Source organism: Sciurus vulgaris (assembly GCF_902686455.1).
Source record: "Sciurus vulgaris genome assembly, chromosome: 15".
Lineage (NCBI taxonomy): Eukaryota > Metazoa > Chordata > Mammalia > Rodentia > Sciuridae > Sciurus > Sciurus vulgaris.
In genome coordinates, this window is record NC_136476.1 from 85,713,350 (window position 1) to 85,739,918 (window position 26,569).

Below are 26,569 nucleotides of genomic sequence, written 5' to 3' on the forward strand. Positions count from 1 at the left end.
AGAACCGGCGAGTGCACGTTTTAAATCTCAACACCTACTGCCTCAGTTGCCCTCCAACGACGATCTTTGTCTCGCCCCTCTCTGCTGCTAGCTCTGTTCCTTCTCCAGTGCTCACGGATGTTATTTACATATATATATATATGTGTGTGTGTGTGTGTATATATATATGTATTTTTTTTTTCGGTACCAGGATTGGATGCAGGGTGAATTAACCATTGAGCCACATCTCCAGCCCTTTTTTAGACTTTTTTTTTTTGAGACAGGGTCTTGCTGAGTTGCTTGGGTCCTTACTAAGTTGCTGAGGCTGGCTTTGAACTTGTACTCCTCCTGCCTCAGCCTCCCGAGTCACTGGGATAACAGGCGTGTGCCACCACACCCAACTTGTTTAAATGTTTCGCCTGGAGTTTATAATTGCTTTCAGTGAAGATCTTGGTGATGGGACCCTCCGTCCCTCAGTTGCTAGAAGCAGAGCCTCCTAAATCATATTCATACAGCTACGCATTTTTTTTCAAATGTCAGATTTCTTTATTTTCAAAATGAGTACATTATTGTTCACTTAAATACAAAATGTTCACCAAGAAATTTCAGACATTTCCATGTCCCTTAGCTTCTTTTAATCAAAGTCCTTCCGTTAAAAACAATCTTTCCATTAAATGACTGAACCGTTTGTTCCGTTCTTTCTTCTCCATTCTTCTTGCAAGACTTAAAACTTCAGGAAACAGACCTTAAGCTTTGCCCAAAGGTAGCCTCCAGCTGACAGGCCTGGGAGCTCCCTGCGTCCCTCCTCCACCTCCGTTGGTCTTTAAAATGTTTCCCAGTCAAGGGTTGGGATGCTCCTTGTTGTTTAAATCTGCATATCTTTAACGACCCATGAGGACAGGCTCTTTGCACCAGCTTGTCAGCCACCTCTACCCCTCCCTCCCTGCCCAGGGCTGGTCAAGCCCAGGCCCTGTGCCAGCTAAGCACCTGCTCTGCTCGGAGCTGGTCTTTGGCTCTGTCCACTTCTCCTGGTAATTGCCTGTTTCCCTCACCCTTAATTTGACTGTTGTTTTACAAGTTGTAACTGACCCTTGGCTGCCTTCTGTCCACAGGCTGCCCCGTCTGTGCGGGAGGTCTGTGGGGAGCGTGCTCACAGCCCCCTTCTCTCTCTGCAGGCCAGCTGCTCCTGAGGGAGGTCTGGCTCACATCGGCCCAGCCCCAACGGGGACGCTCCCCCACAGCCTCCTGGGTGGAGACCTGCTCATGTCCCCAGGGCTACACAGGCCAGTTCTGTGAATCCTGCGCTCCAGGATACAAAAGGGAGACACCACAGGGAGGTCCCTATGCCAACTGTGTCCCCTGCACCTGTAACCAGCATGGCACCTGTGACCCCAACACAGGTGAGTCCCCGGCACCCCAATCTAAGTCCTCCTGGGCTATACCTGGCCCCATGAGATGAGTATTGACTTGCCCGGGGTCAGCCTGGCACAGGCGCCAAGGGGCTGCCCAAGTCATGGGGAGGCACAGGCACAGGGCCACACTCTGCTGTTGCTGGGGTATCTTGTATTTTAGTAAGAGTGGCAACTGGGACTGGGCACAATGATGCAGGGCGCACGCCTGTCATCCCAGCGGTTCAGGAGGCCAAGGCAGGAGGATTGCGAGTTCAAAGCCAGCCTCAGCAAAAGTGAGACCCTGAGCTCAGTGAGACGCCATCTCTAAATAAAATATAAAAAGGGTCTGGGGATGTGGCTCAGTGGTCGAGTGCCCCTGAGTTCAATAACTGGTACCAAAAAGGAAAAAAAAAAAAAAAAAGCAGCAACTGGATCCACCTCCGTGTCAGGCTCCGAGCCGAGGACTGTGTGAAGACATCTGTCCACATTGCCCGCCCCGATAGGTGGGCTCCCTCCTCTCAGGAAGGACCAGGCAAAACCTTGGGGCCCTGCCATGCAATGGGTGACATAGGAAGGACAGAGGCATCACGTGACAGGTGACAGCAGGAGGGCACCCATGCTGGCCACACAAGTGACAGCAGGCTCTGACCCAGAGCCTCATGCCTGCCACCCACATCCCTCTGGGGCGTGTGACCTTGGGAGAGTCACTTCCCTCCCTGTGAAGTGGGGACAGCGATAGTGTCACCCGGCCCAGGTTGTGGCAAGGAGGAGATGAGGCATGAGCCTCGGGTCCTCACCTAGGAAGGCGGGTAGCAGGAGGCCGAACCGTCTAGGATGTTGGGGATAATGAGACAGGGTCCCCGCTTCCTCCTCACCCCGGCCCCATTTTTTATACACGCAGCACTGGCTCCTGCCAGCATCTCTGCAGGTGTGGTCCCCACATGCAGAGCAGCCGCATGGCCAGCAGGTGGCAGAGCTGCGCCTCCCACGGGCTCATCCCCACCTGCAGAGGAGTGGGAAAGTGGGGACTGGGCAGGGGATCTCGGCCATGGGTACACGGGGCACCCTTCATTCTCGTGCCCTGGCAGATGCCACTGTTGGAGCCTGGGGGGGCCATGTACCCTGTCCCCATACCTGCTTGGGGTAGCCTGGCTGAAACAGCAGAGTCCTCTGGGGAAGGAAACCCCTTTGCCTCCCTCTTCACTGCCCAGGCAGGGAGGAGCCTGGGTGCTGGGCCCAGGCGGGGCCAATCCCCTGTGCTGCTGCTCGCTGGCACCTCCCGTCCCTCCCCATTTCCGGCCTGGCGGGTGCTGGGCCGTGGGCACTTCCTGGCAGGGCTGGCCAGGCTCTTGCTCCGTGCTTGTGGTGGGCCCTCCCTTCTGAGCACCACGGGCTCTGGTGGACACGTGCTGCTGGGCTACAGAGGGGATGAGCAGACCGCCCCCCATCTGCAGATGTCAGAGGGCAAGGACAGGCCTCCATTCTGAGGCCAGGCAGCCTCCGGGTGCCCACAGACCCCAAGGTGCTCTGCAAAGTCACACCAAGCCTGGTCCCTTGGTGCAGAGGAAGGGAAGGGAGAGTCTGTGCTGACTCAGCTGCCTCTTGGTTCGGAGGAAGGTCTGGACCACACGTAATGGTGACAACAAATCGTACGTGTGCCGGGAGCGGGCCACTTTGAATGCCTGGCTTCCACAATCCCCACGGGAGACCTCGAGGCCAGTGCCTTTGTCATTCCCGTGTTGCAGGCCAGGACACTGAGGCATGGGGTCTAGAGGACTGCTGGGTCACATGGGCAGTTCGTGGTGGTCCTGAGCCCAGGCTGGTCCTGCTGTGGGCCTGGACTCATCTCTGGGCCCTGCTGCCTCTGCCTTGGAGGGTCCCCACCCCAGTTCCAGCTGGGACGGGCTCTGTGACCTCTCCCGCTGGAGTGTGCGTGGTTTCAGGGTTGTCCTGGCCCCAGATGGTGGAGAGCAGGCTCTTGTCTTGACCCTCAGGGATCTGCCTGTGTGGTCACCACACCGAGGGCCCGTTCTGTGAGCGCTGCTTGCCCGGTTTCTATGGCAACGCCTTTGCAGGCCATGCTGAGGACTGCCAGCCCTGTCCCTGCCCTGGACAGTCGCCCTGCACCATCATCCCGGAGAACGGGGAGGTGGTGTGTACCCACTGTCCCCCACACCAGAGAGGTAAGTGACCGTGCCCCGGGGCGCTGGGCTCTGGGGTCCTGGGTGTGGGATGTGGCAGTTTGGAGAAAGCCCAGCTCAGGGGTGGCAGGAGTGACCTCTGGGGACACCCAGTTCCAGTCAAGGCCTCAGGCTTCAGGGAGACCTGGCCTTGAATACGTCTACGTGACTTTCGAAAGTGTCCACGTCCAGTCCCAGCCCCTGGGCCGGGTTCACTGTCTTGAGATGGAGCCCGGGCATCTGTTTCCCTAGCATGTAATACACAGTGAAGCAGGAAAACCCCAGCTTGAACTTTCAAACCTCCAGCTTTTAAAAACTGCCCTGGGGTCACGTGTGAAGCGGGGCCCTCCTCGCCCCACGCCAGGGCTCTCCCTGGTGGGCGGTCCTCCTTCCTCTGCAGGACTGGGCTCTCCTGGTCATCTGATCTTGTTTCAGTAGGATTTCAGATACTCAGTGCCTCCATCCACCCAGTTGAAATGTGCATCGAATGGCCTCGGCGTGTCGCCTACCGACGCAGGGTGCCACCTACCGACACGGGGTGTCACGTACTGTCGTGGGGTATCACCTACTGACGCAGGGTGTCACGTACCGACGCGGGGTGTCACCTACCGACGTGGGGTGTCACCTACTGACGCAGGGTGTCACGTACCGACGCGGGGTGTCACCTACCGACGTGGGGTGTCACGTACCGACGCGGGGTGTCACGTACTCATGCGGGGTGTCACCTACCGATGCGGCGTGTCACGTACCAACCTTGTCGTGGTGAAGCGTGCAGCCTGGACAGTGCTGCCTTGATCACCACTTACGCGTGTCCTCGGGCGCGGTGGGCGCTGTCATCGCCACCATCCACCTCCAGAACCTCATCACCCAGGCGGTAGCCCTGTGCCCGTGGGGCCAGTGTCCAGCGCCTCTGGCTCCGGCCCCGCCGCAGCCCCTCCTTGCCGGCCCTGAGTCGACCTCACTTAGGTGGAGTCCCTCGGGCCGTCCCTCCGTGTCCGGCTGGTGTTGGGTGGCCTAATGTCCTCAAGGCTGCAGGACACCCGGCCTTGCCTTTGGCCCACATGGCCACCTTGAACAGTTCTGTCCCACAGTCTGCTTCCCTGGACCCTCTGAGAGCAGCTCCCCGGTCCCCGGGAGCTGGCAGGACAGTGAGTGGCCCAGAGTGGGAACCCAAGAGCTGAGGGGCCTGCACCCCACCAGCCATCACCCTGCCCCCCGTCTTCAGCCTGCCCTGACTGTGGCTCTCACCCACGCGAGTGGGCAATCAGGGAAGCTTGGGCAGACTCCGAGGAGGACGCGGACCCAGCGAGGAGGTGGAGGGAGCCGCCCGCGAGGGCCGCCTGTGTGGACCCCCAGCCTTTGCACAGCGTCGGGGGCCTTGGAGGACGCCAGCACACAGATAGCTCACCTGGACAGCTGGGTGGAGATTGGCTGCGGTCAAGTCCAGGCCCCACCTGCCTCAGGCCCCACCTGCCTCAGGCCCCACCTGCCTCAGGCCCCACCTGCCTCAGGCCCCACCTGCCTCAGGACCACACTTCCGGCCTCCTGTCCCCTTGTGGCCCCGCAGGGCCTGCAGAGCTGTCCTCACCATCCCAAGCGCGTGGCGGGGTCTGTGCTCGCCACCATCTACTTCAAGCCCCCCACCCGACTTGGATCCTGTTTCAGTCCCCAGGCCGCGCTGGCCTCTACCCTAAAGGCTCTTCAGCTCCTTCCTCTGGTCTCTTCGTCCTTGGTGTCCCTCTTCCCCTCTCCGAGGACGCCGAGTATCAGGAGTTTGATTTCAAGAGGACCGTGGGGTCATGGGGACACACAGAGCCCACTGCTATCTTTCACCACGTCAGCAGCTGTTCAAGGGCACACGTGGTGGGACTGGCCACGTCCACCAGGCAGGGAGGCAGCGTGAAGAGAGGATGGCAAGCACCTCACGTGCCCCTTCGCTCACCACCCACCCCGGGACCCAACGTCTGCTGCATGTGGATCTCGGCAGGGCCTGGTGTGACGGAGGTGGCCGATGCCACCCAAGGCACAGCGCAGCATCCTTTCCTGGCTCCGCTGTGTCCAGAGGGGATCCCCCAGGCCACCGGCCTCAGAGGTCCTCATGCACCATCCCCGTGAGGTTCACGGTGGCCCCAGGTCCCCCCGGCGGCAGGCGGGAGTGCAGAGGCACACTCAGGAAGTTCAGAAGCCATGGCAGGAAGGGACCCAGAAAAGGCAGAGGGAGAGCAGGCAGGAGGCAGGGACATGTCGGTGACCACGAGGACAATGCTGGAGCTGCCGATGGAGAATGGTGACAGTACGATGCTGGCACTTGCCACGTGCTGGGGAATAGCCTCACGGAGCCCTCCTGGCCGTCCAGTGAGGTAGCCGCCATACTTGTCCCCACTTCACAGATGAGGAGCCCGAGTTCAGAGAGGCACAGAGGTTTTCCCAAGACCACACAGCCAGTGGGCAGCTCCTGGCAGCTGGCCCCGCTCAGCCCGCCCACAGGAGGCCTGAGGAGCGCCGGCTCTGTGGGCCCTCACCTCCTTCCTGGCGCAGGCGGCCCCAGCTCCTCACACCGGCCCCCTCTGCACGCAGGGCGGCGCTGCGAGAGCTGCGACGATGGCTTCTTCGGGGACCCGCTGGGGCTCTTTGGAGCCCCCCAGCCCTGCCGCCAGTGCCAGTGCAGCGGGAACGTGGACCCCAACGCCGTGGGCAACTGTGACCCCCTGTCTGGCCGCTGCCTGCGCTGCCTGCCTGGCACTGCCGGGCACCACTGCGAGCGCTGTCAGGAGGGCTTCTACGGCAGCGCCCTGGCCCTGCGGCCCGCCGGCAGCTGCGCACGTGAGTGTCCACCCCGCTCCGCAGGTGGGCCCAGGGCCACGTCTCCTGCCCTGCTCAGGACCCAGGTTGGTGCCTGAGGGATCCCCGGTCCCCAGAGCCAGCGGGCCCTTGGCCAGGCTGTGCCGCCTCAGGCAGGTTCCTCCCCATCTCTGTCTCTGGAGTGCGTGGGTCCCCCCACCCCGTCCCTTTCAGCCTTGGCCACAGCGGTCTCCCCCTTTAGAGAATCGAGTGCTCTTCTCTCGGCTGCAGTGAGCACAGGAGGCTGGACAGGGGGTCAGCAGGCAGGGGCTCCCCTTCCTCCTGCAGCCTCCCGCCCCTAGTGGACGTGCAGCCCTGTCCCTCCTGGAGGCCATGGTGTGCATCCACCTGCAGGAGGTTCCCTGAGGTCCTGCAGGGGAGAAGCTGGGCATTTGCCCTGAACGGACCTGCCCCTGTGCCCTCTCCTGCACGGCCCCACCGACCCTCTGCTCCCCTTGCTCTGTGGAACTCCTGGGGGAACCTGCTGTGTTCTGGAGTGAGATGCTGGCCTGCGGTGGCCAGGGGGCCGGACACCTCATGACCCAGGGTGGGGCAGGGCTCCGCCTGTGACTCTGCACCTGTCTCCAGCTCAGGGCTCAGGGCAGGTACAGAGGGTCTGTCCGTGACTACGTGCCCTGGGTTGTCTCCAAGGACATAGCAAGTGGCCTGAGACTTGAGCTCCGACCTCCTGCCATATTCAGCAGGGGCTTAGCAGCCTGGGCTGGACCGGGCTGTTTCCAGGCTCCCCAAACCTTGGCTTCTGCCGCCCCGGGGTTGAACAGATGGACGTGCCCTCCCCACACCCTGCCCTGCTTCCACCACAGCCTGCAGCTGCAACCCTGGGGGCCTGGACAGTGGGCAGACACCCTGTGACCCAGTGACTGGCCAGTGCTCCTGCCTGCCTCACGTGACTGGGAGGGACTGCAGCCGCTGCAGCCCGGGCTTCTACAACCTGCAGCCAGGGAAGGGCTGCCAGAGGTAGGTGGGGCGAGGCCACTGCGCCCTGGGTGTCCTGCCAGGAGGGGTGGCCACAGCAGCACCTGAGACAGCCACCTTTAAGGAACGGAGGAGGGCTGCAGGAAATGGAAGGGGGACACGGGCGTCTTCCTTGAGGACTTGCCAGAGCCTTTGGTGTGCTAAGTGCCCTGTGACTTGCCAGCGTAGGCTGCGTCTCAGACCGGCCTCTGTCCCCGCGACCTCTTTCCCGCCTCCCTCTGGCGAGCCTCCTGTGAGATCTGCACTTTCTTCAGCCTCGCTACAGCCCCAGAGGCTGTGCCCCAAGACCTGGCTCCTTCCCCTGTTGCAGCTGCAAGTGTCACCCACTGGGGGCCCGGGAGTACCAGTGCCATGCCAAGACCGGGCAGTGTCCCTGCCGCCCCGGTGTCACAGGGCAGGCCTGTGACAGATGCCAGCAGGGTTTCTTTGGCTTCTCCATCAAGGGCTGCCGGGGTAAGGAAGCTGGGTCCTCCCTGGGCTGGTGGGAGGGGCGGTCTTTTGCCCGAGATGCCAGGGGAGAAGCGGGCGCAGCAGGAGAGACGGTGGTCAGGCAGGGCCAATCTCGGTGTGGCCTGGAGACAGGGGACGAGTGGGTGTGGAGGAATAGCAGTGTCCTGGTGGCAGCTGAGAACCTCATCCCAAATGCCACCACGAGTTCCCTGTGTGCCTGGGCCCTTTGGGAGCCTCAGTTTCCTGACTCGGACAGTCAGGCTGCATTGGCAATTCCTGAACCCGGCCAGTCCTCGGGCACCTGGGGACACCAAAATAGATGCGACTGGCATCTCGGCCCACCTTCTGATCACAGTCCGCGGGAAGGACCCAGGCATCCTGGGAGCTGCCCGGGGGGTGTGCAGGGCTGGGGTGCAGCCCACCCCGTGCTCACGGCCCCCACTCCAGCCTGCAGGTGCTCCCCGGTGGGCTCCAGCTCAGCCCAGTGCCACGAGAACAGCACGTGCGTGTGCAGGCCCGGCTTCGCGGGCTACAAGTGTGACCGCTGCCAGGAGAACTTCTTCCTCACGGCGGACGGCACGCGCTGCCAGGAGTGCCCGACCTGCTACGCCCTGGTGAAGGGGGAGGTGAGCGCCCAGCCCAGCCCTGGCCAGGCCCTCAAGTTCCTGCTCACTCCGCGCCCCGGTGCTGCCAGCTCTGTGACAGGCATGGGTCTGCCCACTCGTCCACGGCTCCTGGGCCCTAGGGCCCCCTAGCTGCCTTCTCCCAGTGCCCACCCTGGCCCTTCCCCTGTTCTGGGTGAACAGGAAAGAGGTGGCTCTTGCACATGCCCCCCGACCACCCTGCCAGGTCCCTCACTTCCTCTGGTTGAGGGGTGATAATGACCCCATGGGGAGGCGATGCCTGTCCCAGGGCACAGACAGAATTTCCAGCAGGGAGGTGGGTGGTGCAGGAGTCAGGAGTTTGAGCTCTGGGTTAACCCATGGGGCCCCCTTCCTCAGCCCTCTGAGTTGTCACACGCCCAGGCAGCTGGCAGCTGTAAGGCTCAGTGTCTCTGTCCTACTCAAACGTGGAGATGGTCCAGGCCTGAGCCCCCTCCCTGGACTCCACTGGGGCGACCACGGCGTGTGGTGTTGCGGAGGGAATAGAGGGTGTGCACCAGGGACAGGCAGGCCCAGGAGCCGCGGGCCGCTGGTGAGCAAGCACATCCGGCTCTGCAGAACCACGAGGCAGGATAAGCAACCAAGCAGCTCTTTCCAGAACTGCTCTGTTTCCAGAAGAGCCGAGGCAGTTCTGCTATCAAGGAAGGGAAGGAGAGCCTTGTAGTTTGTCACAGCATTTTGGACTTTGGAATCAAGGACAGGGCTCGGGACCCGTGGCCCTCTGTCTAGGCTGGTTGGCAGGCGATGGGGCCGAGGCAGCCCTTCATGCCGAGCTGGCTTCTGGTATGTGCCCCACCGATGCAGTTTGAGTCTGATTAGAAGACCGGAGTGTGGTGGCACAGGGGCCTCCCCCGTAGGCCCGTCCCGTGACTGGCTGAGCATGAGCAGGCGCCTTGCGGGGAGGGAAGGCCCAGCTCAGGAGTGGGCAGGACAGGTTCTAAGGGTTGCTTGGCCCTTAGCTTTGAAGCTGGGGGTGGGACTTGGGGAAGGGAACCCAGGAGGAGAACAGGCCAGGCAGAGGCCCAGGGTATGTGTCCAGGGAGGACTGAAGACCACCAGCCTCACACCTTTTCTTCCCTGTCCCCTGCAGGTGGCCAAGCTGAAGGCCAGGCTGACTTTGATGGAAGGATGGCTGCAGGGCTCCAACTGTGGCCCCTGGGGGCCGTTAGACATTCTGCAGGAAGAAGCCCCACGTGGGGACATCTACCAGGGCCACCGCCTGCTGCGAGGTACAGAGCAGGGTGCAGGGGCCGGCTGGTCAGAGCCCTCTGCGCAGCCTTCAGCCTGGGCTCGTCGGCTGCTCTGAGGGCTCTCAGGAGATAGTCCTGACACGGGAACCCGTCCTCCAGGGTCCCAGCCCGCTGGTCCCTGTGTCAACATCGGTCTCCGTCCCCGCGTTGTAAGTTTAGTGCAGACGGGGCTGGGCACGGGCTTGGCCCACGTGGCACTTGAAGGCTCGAGCTGCTGTTCCAGGGGCTGGACAGGCAGTCCCGGGCCCTGTGCTCACACTGTGCCCTGCCCCTCACACACGCAATGCTGGACACATGGAAAATAAGACATTTTTTAAGAAAAAAGACCTGTCGCTAAAACCAGGCAGAAGGTGGCCTGGGATGTGGACCTTTAGAGAGCACTGAGAGTGGACTGATTGCTTTGTGGGAGTTCGTCTTTATTAGCACCTGTACTCCTTCAGCAGCCGGACACAGGTGTCCAAAGAGGGAGTGAGGGCTGGGCAGAGCCCACTGGCAGAGCGCTTGCCTGGCATGTGCCACGCACTGGGTTCCATTGTCAGCACCGCACGTAAATAAAGTAAAGGCCCATTGATGACTAAAAAATATTAAAAAAAAAAAAAAAAAGAGAGTGCTCAGAGGGCAAGTCTTCAAATGCGCACACATGGACCTCCTCAGGAATACAGAGCTGACCTGGGCAGAGGGTCACTGATGGCCAGATTCTGGAATTGCTTGTTGTGGCTTGGAGGGCCTGGCTCCTTCCCAGGCCCTTGAGTGTGGCCGACGCAGTGTGTGGGACCTGGGGTCACGATTCACCTTCTCCAGCCTTCGGCTTTTGCATCTGGGCAGACTTTTTTGGAACTCAGTGTTGGTGCCCCAGGCTGTGTCCAGGGAAAGTGGAGGCCACAGACAGGAGCCCGGTGGGGGCTGTAGCTTGGAACCTGGACTGCTCTGTGACCCCTGGACTGCGGGCTTCCTGCAGGGGCCCGGGAAGCCTTCCTGGAGCAGATGACAGGCCTCGAGGGTGCTGTGAAGGCCGTGCGGGAGCAGCTGCGGAGGCTGAGCAGGAGTACACACTGCACCCGGGCTGGAACCCGGAAGACCTGCATCCAGCTGGCTGACCTGGGCGCAGCACTGGCATCCTCAGAAGAGGAGATTCTGCACGCAGCCTCTGTCCTCGTGTCTCTGGTACCCTGGGCCCCTCCCTCACTGAGCCTGGGCGTGAGTCCTCACCATTGACCCGGTGACTTTGGGCCTCCCTCTCCCTCTGTGGGAGGCTCAGTGTCACCTGAAAAATGGAGGTCAGCTGGTGCCTCCCCCACTGGCTGGGTGAGAGTGTTTGCAAAGCGGGAAGATGCCCTAAGCAGACACTGCGCGTGTGGTAAACGGCGGGCGGTACGATACTTCTGTGTTCTAGGACTCACTCGCTGCATGCCGACTTGGCGGCCACCTTTGTGCAATTATAAAATGACTGGTGCTGTCTGATTCTGCTCCGTAATTTAGCCAGATGTGGCCCTTGCCCTGTCAGAATGGGCCTCAGTGTCCTCTCTTTTCTCTAAAGGTGATTGTGCAGGAAGGGCCCAGCCAGCCCACCAACTGGACCCATCTGGCCACAGAGGCCCGTGCCCTCTCCAGGAGGTGAGCCCAGGCCCCAGGGCGAGCTGAGGTCCTGCCCATGCCATCCTAGCAAGCCCAGCCCTTCTTGGGGCTCCAGGGCCAGGGCCATCCCCATGTGCCGCTCCCCAGGAGGTGGGATCCAAGGGGTCCAGGCTACCCCCCAGAGCAGATGTCACCACCTGGGAAGAAGAGACAAGCAAGGGAGTGTAAGCCAGAAATACCAGGGCAGAGCTCGCTCACCTCAGGTGCCCGAGCACCTGGCAGCTGCTGGGTGACAGTTTGCTGAGGAGTATTTCACCTCCTGTGCAGCCCAGGGGTTGGCCTGTTCTCAGAGCTGCACACCCCCTTTCAGAACATCTCCATCACCCTTCTCTTCAACCTCTCTAGCCCCCAGCAGCCACTAACCTGCCTTCTGCCTTGATAGACTTGCCTATTCTGGGCATTTCCCATGAATGGAATCAGGTAACATGGTCTTTCGCATCTGGCTTCTTTGGTTTCACGTGATGTTTTCAAGGTTCATCCATAGAGTGGCATGAATAGGGACTTTGTTCCTTTTATGGCTGCATGATATTCCAGGGAATAGATATACCGTATTTTGCTTATCCAATCACCCCTTAACAGATATTTGGATTGTTTTATCAGCTGCTTTTATGAAATAGCTTAGGATCCTAAAAACATAGACTCTGTAGCAATTTCCCCCTCTATCTTCAAGAGCCTTAGACTCATTTTACAGATGAGGAAACGCATCAGAGAAGTCAGGTGACTTGCTCAAGGACACCCAGCTTGGAAGTGATAAAGCCAGGATTTGACCCCAGGCTGCCTGGGCCACTCTCTTCTGTGCTGACTCTGTTAGGGAGACTGCCCAATCACTGCCCTAGCTGGGAGGGCTTGCTCCATGGTGAAAGGCCCTACTAGTCCTTCTGCCAGGCCAACAGCCTCCCTGGTACGGAACAGGAGCAGGGTGTGTGGCACCCTTCCGGTAGTCCTGGCCCCGTGCGGCTGGCAGGCAGGTAGCAAGCAGGCAGCCTGTCCTGCAGGCAGCCCATGTGGTAGGGGTGGGTTTGGGCCAAACCCTGCATGGGCTCTGGTGACGGTGGGGGTGATTCGCACAGCCACAGGGACGCTGCTGCCCGGATCGAAGCTGCTGCTCGGCGTGCCCTGCTGGCCTCTAACAGAAGCTACGTGGGGCTCTGGAGTCTGCTGGATGGCAGAGAGGCCCTGGAGACCCAGCAGGAACTGGAGGACAGGTGAGACCTCCCCAGGTGCAGGAAGAAGCTTGGGCTCAGCCTCTGGGAACCCTCAGCCCACGCAGCAGCTGCTGTTTCCAGAACCAGCCTCCCGGGTCCTGAGGTTCTTTGTGGTTGGTTGGGAGGTCTGTGGTCTGTCCTGCTTGGACCTAAAGTCCTGTCAGAGACGTGTGGGAACTGAATTAATGAAGGAGGAAGAGCGTGGTCTGTTCGCTGCCTTTCCGCCCACATCCAGCCGACTGACCTGGGTACAGCACCGGAGTCCTCAGAAGAGGGCTACAAAGTACAGATAGCCGCCACTTAGGTGTCCAGCCCTGAGCCAGTCTGCAGGGCTGGGTGAGGTCACATGACCCCTGGCGGGGAGCACAGTCCTTCGGGAAATGATGGGGTGGAAAGGAAGCTGAGGGTGGAGGAGGAGGGCTCCACCCCAGTGGTGCCCACAGTGGAGCAGGGTGTGGGCAGCTGGCCAGGCCAGGAAGCCACAGGCCTTCAGGGCTACAGTCCCTGTAGCAATTGCACTGCCCAAGGGTCTCTATCTGTGGAGAGTGACAGGCTCAGGGTCACCAGCAAGGGCAGGCCCAGGCCACGTGCTACCCACACCACCAGGCGTCCTCCTCTGCACACTTCAGCAGAGGAGCCAAATGTCTGCCACCGGGTGGTTCTCGGGTGGAAAGCAGGCGGAAAGCAGGCGGGAGCCCCTTCAGAAAAGAGCGGCGGGCCAAATGAATGAAGAAAGAAGAATGTGGTCCGTTCATTGCCTCCCTAGTCCCTTGGAAAGCTGTGGAGAAGCAGCCACTTTCCAAGGCCAGCTGCTGGGTACCAACCGGAGAGGACTTTGCAAAGCAGGGGCTCCAGCCAGGGACCCCGATAGCAATGGGGAGGGACAGCTCGGTGCCCTGCTGTATGAGCCAGCCTGGCCTCTGTCTCCTTCTAGGTACCAGGAGGCCCAGGCAGCCCAGAAAGCGCTGGGCATGGCTGTGGCAGAGATGCTGCCTGAAGCTGAGAGAGCTCTTGCTGCCGCCGTTAATGATGCAGCCCTGCGCGGGGCCTGGTTGGCTGTCCGTGGAGTGCTGGTCAGCTCAGTCATCCTCAAAGCTCTGCATGGCGGGGTGGGCATTCCAGAGGCTGGAGAAAGCCAGTGGGTGGAGACTGTGTATAGTCATTAAAATGAGATAATCATAGCTGTATGCCACACCTTAATCCCAGCTACTTGGGAGGCTGAGGCAGGAGGATCCCAAGTTTGTGTCCAATCTGGGAAACTTCCTGAGATCCTGCCTCAAAATTTAAAAAATGGCTGGGGGGTCTGGGTGATTCAGTGGTAGCATGCACAAGGCCCTGGGTTCCATACCCAGCACCACCAAAGATAAAAAGTAAAATAAAACAAGATAGTCCACCTATAGGACTTGGTAGGGTCAGCGCTCAGGTGATCTTTGTTGCTGATCAGAACAACGCTGAGGTTTCAGCCTCTTCTCCACGCGAGTGATAGTAGCGAGGATGCCAGGTGGACACAGGATAAAGCCTCAGCTATGCTACTCCAGCTTTGTGACCTTGGCCAAGGACTTTCCCTCCCTGAGCCTCAATGACTTCTTCTGTCATAGGGACCTGGCCCCTAGGCTATTTCTGGCTGCCTCCATGGGGGCCGGGAGGGCGCTGGGTTATCCCTTCTGAGCCCACCACCCTGAAAGCATCAGGTCCAGCCTGTCTGTTCAGTAATCCTGAAATCCCTGAGCTCAGAAACCAGGCTTTAAAAAAGCAATAAGCTGGCTGGGGATGCAGCCCGGTGGCAGAGCACGTGTCTGGCATGCACAAGGCCCTGGGTTCCTTCCCCTGGCAGGAAGCTTGCAGAGATGAAATGCCTTTGGGACACAACCTGACCCAGACTAACTGCCCAGGCTGCTTTGCCCCTCTGCTGCCCAGGAGGAGTGATATGCGGGTATTGATGTGTTTGGCTGGCTGCTGTCCCAAATACCACTGAGGGTCCTGGCCCATGGGCAGCTCCCGCACAGCCCTGTTTGGAAAATTCTGCATTCTGAAGCCTATCAGATAAGGGAGTGTGGTCCCAGGAGAGAATCTCGCTCTGCAGTTAGGAAATGCAGGTCAGCCTTGGGCTAAAGCTGCCCAAGGTTGCGGAGCTAGAAGTCAAGGGGGCTGGGATCTGAACTTCCCTAGCCTGCCCTCTCTGCTATGACCCCTCTGCTTCCCACGGTCCACACTAGCTCCACCCCTGCTGTCCCTGTTCCTCTCATGTAACGGGAACATCCAGGAGGTGCTGAATTCCAGGGGCATGAGACTCAGGTGCAGGGCTGGCAGCTCCAGACTGAACCTCAGCCCAGTGGGGCCCTTTTCTCTGGTCCCTAGCCCCTGCCTGAGCCACCGTGTCCCTACAGCCTCTGAAGTCCCAGGCTGGGGACCTGGACTTGAAAGTGCAAGACCTGGCGAAGACAGTTGCATCAGGAGAACGTGTGGCCACCGAGGCTATCGGAGCCCTTCAGGCCACGGCCCAGGCAGTGCTGCAGAAGACGGAGCCCCTCACCCAGGTGAGCTTTTGTGCTTTGAGGAAGGGTACCTGGAGGAGGCAGGCGCTGCCTGACTGTCGGGGTCTAGGGTTGCAGGAGGGGAGGTCAAAGGCATTTCTCTGGTGCCTCCCCCAAACTCCAGAGAACCTCAGGCAGCCTGAGCAAGGGTGAGAGAAGAGGCAAGATGGACAGACACATGGACAGGCAGATGGATGGCCACACCTACTGCCCTTCTCAGTATCCGCAATGGCTGGTGGTTCTTGTTCATTGCTTCCTTCAGTCGTTACTGCTGGGCCACAGACTGAGTGAGCGGCTACTCTGAGCAGACCCTGGACTCACTGTGCTAAACCACACAGCCTGGTGTTCGCAGTCTAGGAGAGAAGGGCGCAAATGATCAGGGGATTCAAGGAGAGAGAAGGAGTGGATTAACTTAACGCCAGTTCTCAACCTTTGAAAGTGTGAAAGACCCCTTAAAGATAATTTTTGAAAACTTTTTCATTTGGAGCCAGGTGCAGTGGTGCACACTTGTGATCCCAGTTCCTCAGGAAGCGGAGGCAGGAGGATTGCCAGTTCAAAGTCAGCCTTAGCCACTGAGCAAGACCCTGCGCAGCTGAGAAAGACCCTATCGCAAAATGAAAAATTAAAAGGGCTGGGTATGTGGTTCAGTGGCAGACACGTCTGGGTCCAATCACCAGGGCCAAAAAACAAAGAGTTTTCATTTGGAAATAATTTTAGACTTACAAAAATGCTATAAAGTACAAGGACTCCCCCTTTGCCTGGGTTCCCCATGTGGTTGGGCATATTAACCACAGTACAAGCACCAAACTCGGGAAAACAACATGACGTCCTTCTGGGGCCTGATCCACAGACCTCTTCCACATCCCGCCTGCTGTGGCAGAGGTGGCTTACCTGGACTGCTCATCCTCCTTTGAAGACAGGAAAAGGGCTTCTTTGTGAGGCCCTGATTATGCCTGCCCCACACCTGGAGAGCTTTGCTGTGGGGGTCCCCAGGGTAGTGCCTGTGCATGGGATCTGCGGTTCACTCATCCAGGGCAGGGTGGCCAGGAAGGGGTGACTTCCCAGATCCCCTCCGAAAGCCGTAGTCCAGTCAGGCCAGACCCCCATGCACAGATGCCCACCCCACCGCAGCCTGCCTCTCCTCCTTTCAGAGTTTGGGGCTTTTTAAGTTTTTTTATTGTTCTCTTAGTTACACACAATGCTAGGATTCACTGTGACATAATGTTAAAAGCATGGACTATGATTCACTCAAATTTAGTCCCAGTACTTCCCCCTTCCCTCCCTCCTCTCCCTCCCTATTTCCTTCCTGGACCAAGACTTGGTCCTTCCTAAGGCTGGACGGCATCCCACCATGCGACAGACCATGCTCCCTTTGCCCATGCCTCCATCCTAGTCTCAGTGCGCAGGGGCCGGGGAGGAGCCGCTGGCCTCTGAGGGCCGTGCGATGAACAGACTTGCCAGTGGCTGCAGCAGTGCGTCCTGGAGGGAGTGTTCCGTTGTCTTGTCCTTCAGTTCTGCTGCTAGGTCCCCCCCAGGTGTCTCCGGTGTCTTCAGGAGAGAGATTCAGCATTAGCATTATTGTGGTAATTAAGGAGGTCCGGTAAAGAGCACAACTCCACGTCAGAGGTCGCAGTGACCTTGGGGACCCAGTCTGTGTGGGTTTGGTGCCCACCTACCTCCAGCCTCTCTTCTCCCTCCAGCTGCACCAGGAGGCCACAGGTGCCCTGGCCCGGGCTTCCTCGTCTGTCCAGGCTGCCACAGTGACCGTCGCGGGAGCCAAGACCCTGCTGGCTGACCTGGAAGGTGCGTGTGCCCAGCTGAGCCCTGGGCTTGGTGACACACGAGTGCCAGACAGCCACCAGGCTCACCTCAGGACGGGCAGGCCTGGTGCAGGGGACAGAAGTCCTGTCCCCATCCCATCTCAGGACCCTCCCCAGGCTGCATGTCTCTTCCCATCTCACACACAGCTGTCTGGGTGCCAGCCCACGTGGCCATCCCCACCAACCCCAGGCGCCCTTGGACCACGCAGAGAGCCTCTCAGGACCAGGTGGGGAGGGAATCTGAGCTGCGGCCACAGTTGCGGCTTCTCTGCAGAAGGTGGTGTGGTTGATGCTCGGCCAGGTCTCTCTTGAGCTTTCGGAACGCCAGGCTGAGATGGGCAGACTGAGTAACGGGATTGCTTATCCAGCTCTGGCTCGGAGCTTAGCAGGGCAGAAACCAGCCAGTGTTGCATGCTCCAGCCTGGGGTCCCAGGTGTAAGGGGCTTCTGTAATATCCTCTCTGCTCCTTATCCAAGAGCCAAGACGAGGCAGGGATGATGCTGAGCCCAGGGGTCTCTTGGGGTCTGAGATCAGGAGTCAGGCTTGGGCTGGCCATCTCTCAATCCCTCCAGCCTGGGCCTGACCCTCCAGGCCTCCCACCTCCACGTTCCCCAGTGGCCTGAAGTCCTGGTTGCCCACTCTCCTGCGGAAAGTCCTGGCTGTGTGCTTCTGTATGCAGAGTCACATTTAAGAACAAGTACATTCAGTGATCCGTAGTAAGGGAATTGTAGGACGTCAGAATTGGGAAGGGCGTCGAAGTTGTCTGCTGCGAATCCCGCATCCTGCAGGGCGCGCTCACCCCTGGTTTGCCGTCTCCAGCGGTGGGTGGCTTCCTACTTACAAGGACACCCCACTGCTGGATGCTTCTAGAATGCGTTCTTGCACATGCTGGGTGGAAATTGGCCTCCCTGGCCCTGCTCCCTAAACACACAGACTAACCTCCAGCCCCCACCCCCAGACCCTTTCCCCATTTCCTTCCCACTTGAGAGAACATATCCCTTCCGCCCACTGGCCTGTGCTCAGGTGGCATTGAGGATAAAGGGAGGGCTGGGGAGATAGCTCAGCTGGTAGAGTGCTTGCTTTGCAAGCACAAGGCCCTGAGTTCAATCCCCAGTACTGCAAAAAAAAAAAAAAAAAAAAAAAAAAAAAGGATAAAGGGAAAACTTACAGGGCAGAGCTGCTGCCTTCCCCAGGTGAGCCCTGGGGGCTCTTGCCTGTGCTGTGTTCTGCCAAGGTAGAGCTCTGTGTGCTCAGGTAAGTTCCGGAACTGTCTCTAGCTGTGGCACTCTCTCGAGGCCTTACCCAGCACATTTCAGAATACGAAAGGCCCTGAGACGTCCTGTAATAGAGAAACCAGTTCACTTTATTTAAACTTAATTGGCATTTCCTGTAACATATATTAACAGTCTTTAGAATTAAGGCTTAAAGGAATGCATCGATTTTGTGTACAAGAAACAAAAAGTGGATCTACTTTTTGGATAAAACAATTATGTAATATTAGGCCCCCAAAGATTGGAAGACTTGATTCTTTTTAAAAATTGACTTTTGTCTACTGTTACCAGTACTCTTTATAATAAATCTCCCTTAGAATTTTATTGAAAAGGAAAGGATAAGAATGGAAAAGTCCCTCTCTTTATCAAGAGGGAAACTGCTTCTTATTACATACTGTCTATGAGAACTGTAACCTTTCCCTTTTTGTCTTGGTTGCCTGAGAGCTCGGTGGTAAAAAGAGCATCTGGTGCCTGTGGTATTATGATCATGAATCTCCAGTACTCCTTGCTCATCTTTCCCTCCTCATCCCCCTCCTAGTTACGTGTGGCTCTTGGTCTCCATTGTGGTAGTCTAACTGTTGGTGCATCTGCTACTACACGGTGCCTCAGAGCCTTGTTAGGGATCGGTGGTGTGTAAGGAGTCACCGACGGTACCATGCATGGTGCTGTGGGCCCCACCCCACCACTGCTCCACTCATTGACCACCAAAGGTCATAGTATAATGTGCATCTTTAAGTTCTCTGCACGTCTTGGTCCTTTGTGGGTTTTCCCCAGTAAGCCTAGAAGGTTAGAGGCAGATGTCGTGGGTCTTCAAACCTCCATTCCCCTTGCCCTGGGATCCGGGGGGTTGAGCAGCACCCAGAGACCATTGGGCAGGAGTTCCAGGTGCGAGCCCGGCCCTGACACAGGCTGATGGGGTTTGCAGGGATGAAGGTGCAGTTTCCTCGGCCCAAGGACCAGGCCGCCCTGCAGAGGAAAGCGGGTGTCATCCGGGACAGGCTCCTTGCAGACACGGAAAGGAAGACCAAGCAGGCAGAGAGGATGCTGGGCAATGCTGCTCCCCTTTCCTCCAGCTCCAGGAAGAGGAGCAGAGAGGCAGAGCTGTCGGCCAAGGACAACGCCGAGGTCAGGGCCATGGCCACGAGGACAGTGGCTCTCCTACCCTCTGGGCCTGTGGCAGAGATGTGGACACACACGGCTGCTCTCTTCCCCTGTCTAATGCTGAATATTCCGCTTACTAACTGCTGCTGGGAACCCGGCTCTTAACTCAGGAGCCTCGCATGGGCAACCTCATTGATTCTTCATGAAATAGGTGTCATTGCTGTCCCCCGGGTGTCTGGTAAGGACCCCGAGGCTCAGCCAGGGTTTGGGACTTAAGTCACATAACCAGGACTCTTATCTGGACCTGCCTGGCTTCGTGACCTGACCCGCTGGCTTTCCCACACTGGGGCCCAGTTCTAATGGATGTCCCCAGCTCTGCCTCAGCTTCGTGGCTCACGCAACAAGTAAACTGTTGTCATGGTCGCCTGGGCTTCAGAGGTGCTGGATTGGAAGTAGGCATCCCCAGGATCAATTTCTTGTTCTGCCACTTGAACTTTGGCCAGCCTCTGCCTCCTCTCTGAGCCTCTGTTTGCCCATCTGTAATAGAGTTGGAACTGCTCTTCTCTAGGGAGAAATGAGTAGTTTTGTACAGTTTTCACCGTGCCCAGCATCTAGCCTGCATCCAGTCCATGTTTGTTGAATGTTGAGTGAATGACACCCTCTAATACTAGCAACTGTGGAGGCTGAGGCAGGAGGATTGCAAGTTCGAGGCCAGGCTCAGCAGCTTAGTGAGACTGTTTGTAAATAAAAAGTAAAATGGACTGAGAGTGTAGCTCAGTGAGAAAGCACCCTGAGTTCAATCCCTAGTACCAAAAAAAAAAGTGGCTGGATAAATGGATGCACCCTGGTGCGGAAGCTCACCACTCTTCTCCTCTTGGCCATAAGAGCTCTTCCTCCAGAGGCCTTACTCCGGCCCCCCTCTTCTCCCTGCCCCTGATGCCCACCTGTAGCTCGCCAGAACCTTGCTGAGGGAGGGGAAGCAGGGCCACCGCCATGCCAGCCGGCTTGCCAGCCAGACGCAGGCCACCCTCCATCAGGCCTCCCAACTGGCACTGACCTCAGGAGTGCGCAGTCAGGAGCTGAAGGAAGCAGAACTGGTAGGTGTGCAAAGGCCCTGCCCCGTTGCCCCTGCCCCTGGCAGCCAGGAGGGACCTGCTCCAGCTCTCCTTCCTCCAAAGGTGCGTGCTGGGCTGAGCACGGTGGAGCGGCAGATCCAGGAGTCACGCATCTCCCTGGAGAAGGACATCAAGGCCTTGTCGGAGCTACTTGCCAGGCTGGGTAAGGAGACCCTGAGGACATCTTCCTGTGAGGTGCAGTCCCAAGACACTTGCCCACCTCTCCATCCCCATCCTGTGGTTGTCACGCACTGTGGTGACCACCCAAGCCCCGTGCCAGACAGGCAGGTGTCTAGAAGCTGTTCACTCACAATGCTTTTCTGTGCCCAGGCCCCAAGGCTGGTACGGGAGGAAATGCAGAAAACTCCCAGGCACACAGACACCCGAGCCCAGATGAGCGGCTCCAAGGGAAAGAAACGTCACAGAGACAAGGGTGGTTTGGAATCAGAAAGACCAGGGCTCAAGTCTGACTCTGCCCTTCCTTACTTGTGAGACCTTGGGCAAGGCACTCCAGCCCTCTGAGTGGAGTCCCCCATCTTTAAGGTGGGAGTCACAGTGGAGTCACTTAGAAAGCGCTCTCCATGGCACAGTGTGCAGAGAGCCAGTAAACAGCAGCTCTTAGGAAGGAGGTCAAACTCCAGGTGGGCCTCAGAGGCTTGTAGATGAAGGGGGCAGCCCCACCAAGGCATGGAAGACCAGAGGCCCCTCATGGGAGGACAATTTTCAGAGCAGTTACGTTGAAATGAATGACATGCATTGTTTAAAAATTGTAGAAAAATGCACATAACCTAGTATTTACCATCATTACCATTCAGTTACTGCGTTAACTTTCTGCTACTGTGACAAAATACCTGAGATAATCAACTTAAAAGAAGGAATGGTGCTGGGTGAGGGGGTGCGTGCCTGTCATCCCAGCCCCTCAGAGACTGAGGCAGGAGGATCGTAAGTTTGAGTCCAGCCTGGGCAACTTAGTGAGACCCTGTCTCAAAGGGTAAAAGGGCTGGGGGTGCAGCTCAGTGACAGAGTGCTTGTCTATTGTGCCTGAGACTCTGGGTTTCATCCTCAGCACTGGGGAGAAAAAAATGGAAGAGTCTGTTTCAGCCCCCAGTTTCAGAGGCTTCAGTCCTTGGTCCTGTTGCTCTGGGCCTCTGGTGGCCCAGAACATCGTGGCAGGAGCACGTGGCAGAGGAGCCGCCTGTTCACCTCGGGCAGCAAAGAGAGACAGGAAGGGGCCAGGATCCTAAGATCCCCTTCAAGGGATGCCGCCAGCCACCCAACTTCCTTCCACTAGGCCCACCTCCCAAGGGTGCTGCTGCCTCCCCGTTGTCTCCTGGGCTGGGCACCAAGCCCTCAGTACGTGAGCCTCTGGGGGACTTCAAGACCCAGATGACACTGAGGGTTAAGGACATGCACACAGCTGTTCCGCTGTCACCACCGTCCGTCTCCAGAGCCTTCTCAGCTTCTCGCAGAAGCTCTGTCCCCACGAAACGCCCACTCTCCATCTCGCTCCTGGCCCTACCCTTCTCGTTCTGACCCTGACTCCTCTGGGTACCTGGTGTAGTGGCGTCACGTGGCATTTGCCCCTTATTGACTGACTTGTTTCGCCTAGCGGGACTTCAAGGCTACTCCACGGCACGGGTCTTTCCAGATGAGCACAAGAGTAGCCCGTGCTCAGCTGTCCACCCGTGAGGTCTTAGAGGGCTAATCTTCTGATGCAAGGACAGTTACTCTCTTAGCATGTTGCAGAGGAAACTGGGGCACAGCGAGCTTAGGTGCCGTGCCTGGGGTCCCACGGCCAGTCTGTGGGGGAGTGGTGCACACGGGGCTCCAGCAGGCTCTGTGCACACGTGGCCTCCAGTCTACACCCCATGCCAGCGTGCAGCAAGCCACACCGGCTGTTGTCACCACCACCCAACTCCATGCCAGCGCTGTGCCAGATGTGGGGCTGTGGGATTGCACAGCACAGACCCGGACGGAGCCCTGGAGCCCCGGGCAGCCCGGCAGGTGGAGTGGATCCCTAAGGCAGGCTGTTTGGATTTTCTCGTGCACAGTGGGACCATGGAGGTCTTTGCTGGAGGCAGGCCTCGCCCGGCCGGCAGGTCTCAGCCCCGCTCTTCCTCTTCCTGCCCCGGCCCAGCCTTTCTTGCCTGGGACATTCAGGGCCTTGAGGAGCCCTGGGGCCCAGTGGGATCCTATGGCTCTGAAGCCACTCTGGACCCACTTCCCTGTCTCCATCACTCTCCCACCTGGCTGAGCTGTCTTTCTCTTGAATGTCACTCAGTGACAGGTGGGGGAGGCAGCCTGTGGATTCCCTGCCAGCATCACTACCCCGAGTTCCCCACCCCCTTGTCCAAGGCTTGGGAGGCTCAGGGCGTCCTTAGCTCCTGGGAGGAGAGCGAAGCATGCAGGGCTGGCCTTCCCTGCCTTCCACACCTACAGCCTTCCTGCCCCTTGTGAAGCCCGAAACCCTGCTGTTTACCCTGTGCGTTAGCTTTGTGTTGCTGTGACAAAATACCTGAGGAAATCAGTTTAGAAGAGGAAAGATTCATTTTGGCTCACAGCTTTAGAGATGTTCAGGGTCAGCCTGCTCCATTCCTTTTAGCCTGACGCAAAGCAGAACACCGTAGTGAAAGAGCAAGGCAGCTGGGAAGCGGAGGGAAGGCAAGGTCCGGGACAAGATGAAGTTCCCAGCCAAGTGCAGTGGCACACACCTGTAATCCCAGCAACCTGGGAGGATGAGGCAGGAGGATGACAAATCTGTGGCCATTTAGGGAGGCCCTAAGCAATGAGACCCTAACTCAATGAGGCCCTGTCTTAAAAATATAAAAGGGCTGGGATGTGGCTCTGTGGTTAAGAGCCTCTGGGTTCAATCCCTGGTACCACAAAAAAAATAAAGGGTCCAAGGACCCAGTGCCTCCAACCAGGTCCCCCTCCTATACTTTCTGCTCCTCCCAACAAAGCCATCAGATTATTAATCCCTCAGTGGATCGATCCATTGATGATATCAGAGTCCTCATGACCCACTCGCTTCCCCAAAGCCCCACTTCTGAACACAACTACTTGAGGACCAGACCTTCGACATGAACCTTTGGGGGTATTCCAGATCCACCCAGAATACCCCTGACCCCATGCCCTGCACACAGGTGGTGCCTACAGATGTGCGCTTGGTGAACTGACGCAGCACATTCGAGTCGCAGCGTCGTAGGCCTCTCACTGTTGCATGGGAGGAAACGGGCTCAGAGAGGAGTCATCGTGGCCTGTTTTTGTTTTTAATTATTATTTTGACAATAGCAGTTGCACATTCACAGAAGTGAACAGTTGTCCGGGGCCACCCAACAGGGGCAGTTCCCAAGTAGGCCCATGAGCCTGCTGGGATGCACAGGTCCTCACCCCCTCCCACCGCTGTGCTTCCCGGTAGGTGGTGAACGGTCAGACTCCTGGAGCTTTGAGCTGGGGGGAGTCCTGGGATGGGGGCGAACATGTTCCTGGGGCCAGCAAGGTGCTGGCTCCTGCTGAGGCTGTCTGCCTCTCTGCAGGGTCACTGGATGCCCATCAGGCCCCAGCCCAGTCCCTGAATGAGACCCAGTGGGCACTGGAAGGCCTGCGGCTGCAGCTGGACTCACAGGGGGCCCTGCAGCAGAAACTGAGGCTGCTGGAGCAAGAGTCGGAGCAGCAGGAGCTGCAGATCCAGGGCTTCGAGAATGACCTCGCTGAGATCCGTGCAGACAAGCAGAACTTGGAGGCCATTCTGCACAGCCTGCCGGAGCACTGTGCCAGTTGGCAGTGAGGCCCCTAGGTCCCGGCACACACACCCCACCTCTTGTTTGGTGGCTTGGGCACACACATCCTCTCCACAGTGTGCCCACACTGGTGTACCACCAGAGCCGGGTGCCCTCCCTCCCCGGTGTGTCTGGACCTTTCTGCTGGCAGTAGTGAGGGCCCACTCACAGCCCATAAGTGGCCATGTGTGCAAGGCCCTTGCTGGGTGCCTCCCCGCACATGCCAGTGACATCTGCATCTACACGTGTGTCTGTGTGTGACACACACATGCATTTAGTCCCAGCACATGCACGTGCTGTATGCACACTGGACAGTCGGTGCTCTGTTGGGAGAGCCAGCTGGTGTGGGCACCCCCTGCAGCTGGGACTGTTCTCTTATGCTAAATTCCTGCAGTGCTAACGTTTCCAAGCTCCAGACAGCAGGGGCCCAAGCAGTGCTGGCACCTGGGGGGGTGAGAGGGACCCTGCAGAGAGCTGGAGTGGGCTTAGCAAGAGCAGGAACCCAAGGCCCAGGGTCCCCTGAGGCCATGGTATGGCCCACTAATCCAGCAGGACAAGTCCCACCCCTGACAGGGGTGGCCTTGTCGTTTCTGGACACTTCCCTCCCAGGATGTGGGTCTGCCCCAGACTCAGCTGCGTGCATCACCTGCCTGGGCCCTGGACTCCTTTCAGCCTGTTACCTGTCCAGAAAACCAGGTCCTTCAGGTTCCAGTGGGGCCCGGATCACAGGATCTCAGGCACTGGGAACACCCCTTTGTGTCCCCGTTGACCCGGTTAACTTTGATTGACACTTCCTAAACTGGCCCTGCAGCTCCACCTGGCACAGGGGAGGCTGTGGGTGTGGAACCCTGGCCGCCATTCCAGTGGTCCAGCCTGGGGAATCCCCCTGTGGCCAGGCCCTGGGGCCTCTGCCCAGGACTCCCCGGCATTTCCTCCTGGCATTCCCCACCCTTTCCTGGGCCCTCTTCCTAAAGAGAGCAGGGCCTGGCCCTGGGGTGACCTGTGTCTTCCTCCATCCCCTCCCCCTGCTTCCCTGCCCCTCCCCCTGTCAAGGGGAATGGGCGGCAACGTGGGCCTATTTATGAGGAAATAAAGGACCCTTTCCCCAGCAGGGCGACGTGTCTTTAATCCTCTGCTGCTGGTAGGCAGCCAGGCTGAGCTGTGGGCACACACATGGCAGTGACTTTGTAGGAGCAGATGGGATAGGCCTTGCTGGCCCTCTTGTCCACACAGTGGAGGGAAGAGGCGAAAGCCGAGCTCTTCCCACAGGAGCCTTTGTGGGGGTCCTGTTGCCACGGGCACCACTCTCCTCTGGGCTCTGGGGGGACTCGTCAGGCAATGTCCGGGGCCTGGGAGAGCTGGAGAGATGGGATGCAGAGAGGCCCTCAGCTGACCTTTGGTTTGGGTGGACACTGAAGCAGGAAGCTGTGACCTGCTGGGGGTAGTGGCACACCCTGTGAGCCCAGCTGCTCGGGAGGCTGAGGCAGGCAGGTCACGGTTCAAAGCCAGCCTCAGCAACTTAGACCCTGTCTCGGAATGAAGAAAGGACTGGGATCGTAGCTCAGTGGTAAGCATTCCTGGGTTCAGTCCCCAGTATGAAACAAAAAAGTAAGTTTGCAGCTGGCCTGGGCAATTGAGGGAGACCCTGCCCAAAAAGAAAAAGTAAAAAGGGCTGGGGGTGTAGCTCAGTGGTAGAGTGCGCTGAGTTGCATCCCAAGTACTGGGAAAAAGACAACAATCTCAGCAAGGAGTGGGGGGGGGGGGATGCTAGTGGGGAGGAGGGCAGGAGAAGAGAGGCGGGAGGCAGGGAGGGGTGCTCTGCACACAGCAACAGGTCTGGAGTCAGAGGGCCTGGCCAGCCTGGTTCACTCTGGAAACCCAGGTAGAGGGATGGGATTGTAGAGCTGGCTCCATGCTCCATCAGGGCTCCTGTCCACAAGGCCAGAGCACTTCCTGGATTGGTTTAGGCAGAAAAGGAGAGTCGGTTGGGAGGACCTGTTGGAACCCTGGGGTGGGAAAGGCTGCCAGGTCTTGGAGGGAACCTGAGTGAGCTGGTTGGGAGGTCTCACTCTTCCTCTTGCCCCTCCTCTCTTGGTCTCTGTCTCTGCTTCGCTCTCGGTTTGCTCAGGTCTTTCCCTTTTACAGATCAACTTCCTTAGCTTTTCTGCACTTGATGGCAGAGGACAGCCCCAGCCCAGGGCCCCGGGTTTGCACGTCATCAGGTGAAGTGCTTGCAAGAGATAAGCTGGATGCCCATCCCAGCTCCAGCTTCTCAGGAGAGACTGACCCAGCGGGGCTCAGTACCCTCCACCCTGCTCAGGATAATGAGGTCAGGGGTTCAAAGCCACCAGTGAGAGATG

The 26,569-nt window shown here is 58.5% G+C and overlaps 1 protein-coding gene across 2 annotated transcripts in view; it reads left to right on the forward strand.

Annotated features, from left to right (window-relative positions):
• The window catches only part of LAMC3 (laminin subunit gamma 3), a 50,489-nt gene extending 25,169 nt beyond the window's left edge, over nt 1-25,320 (forward strand). The window contains exons 12-28 of one of the 2 annotated variants that reach the window (XM_079111686.1): nt 1,155-1,379; nt 3,365-3,553; nt 6,128-6,373; nt 7,216-7,369; nt 7,698-7,840; nt 8,285-8,463; nt 9,590-9,728; nt 10,708-10,913; nt 11,287-11,363; nt 12,455-12,589; nt 13,524-13,698; nt 14,977-15,126; nt 16,824-16,926; nt 19,140-19,339; nt 20,266-20,412; nt 20,494-20,593; nt 23,967-25,320. In XM_079111686.1, the coding sequence (XP_078967812.1) occupies nt 1,155-1,379; nt 3,365-3,553; nt 6,128-6,373; nt 7,216-7,369; nt 7,698-7,840; nt 8,285-8,463; nt 9,590-9,728; nt 10,708-10,913; nt 11,287-11,363; nt 12,455-12,589; nt 13,524-13,698; nt 14,977-15,126; nt 16,824-16,926; nt 19,140-19,339; nt 20,266-20,412; nt 20,494-20,593; nt 23,967-24,217 (2,819 nt within the window). In that variant the 3' untranslated portion in view covers nt 24,218-25,320. The remainder of the gene's footprint in view (nt 1-1,154; nt 1,380-3,364; nt 3,554-6,127; nt 6,374-7,215; nt 7,370-7,697; nt 7,841-8,284; nt 8,464-9,589; nt 9,729-10,707; nt 10,914-11,286; nt 11,364-12,454; nt 12,590-13,523; nt 13,699-14,976; nt 15,127-16,823; nt 16,927-19,139; nt 19,340-20,265; nt 20,413-20,493; nt 20,594-23,966) is intronic. The other variant, XM_079111687.1, reaches the window with a different exon arrangement.
• Nucleotides 25,321-26,569: the final 1,249 nt, after the last annotated feature.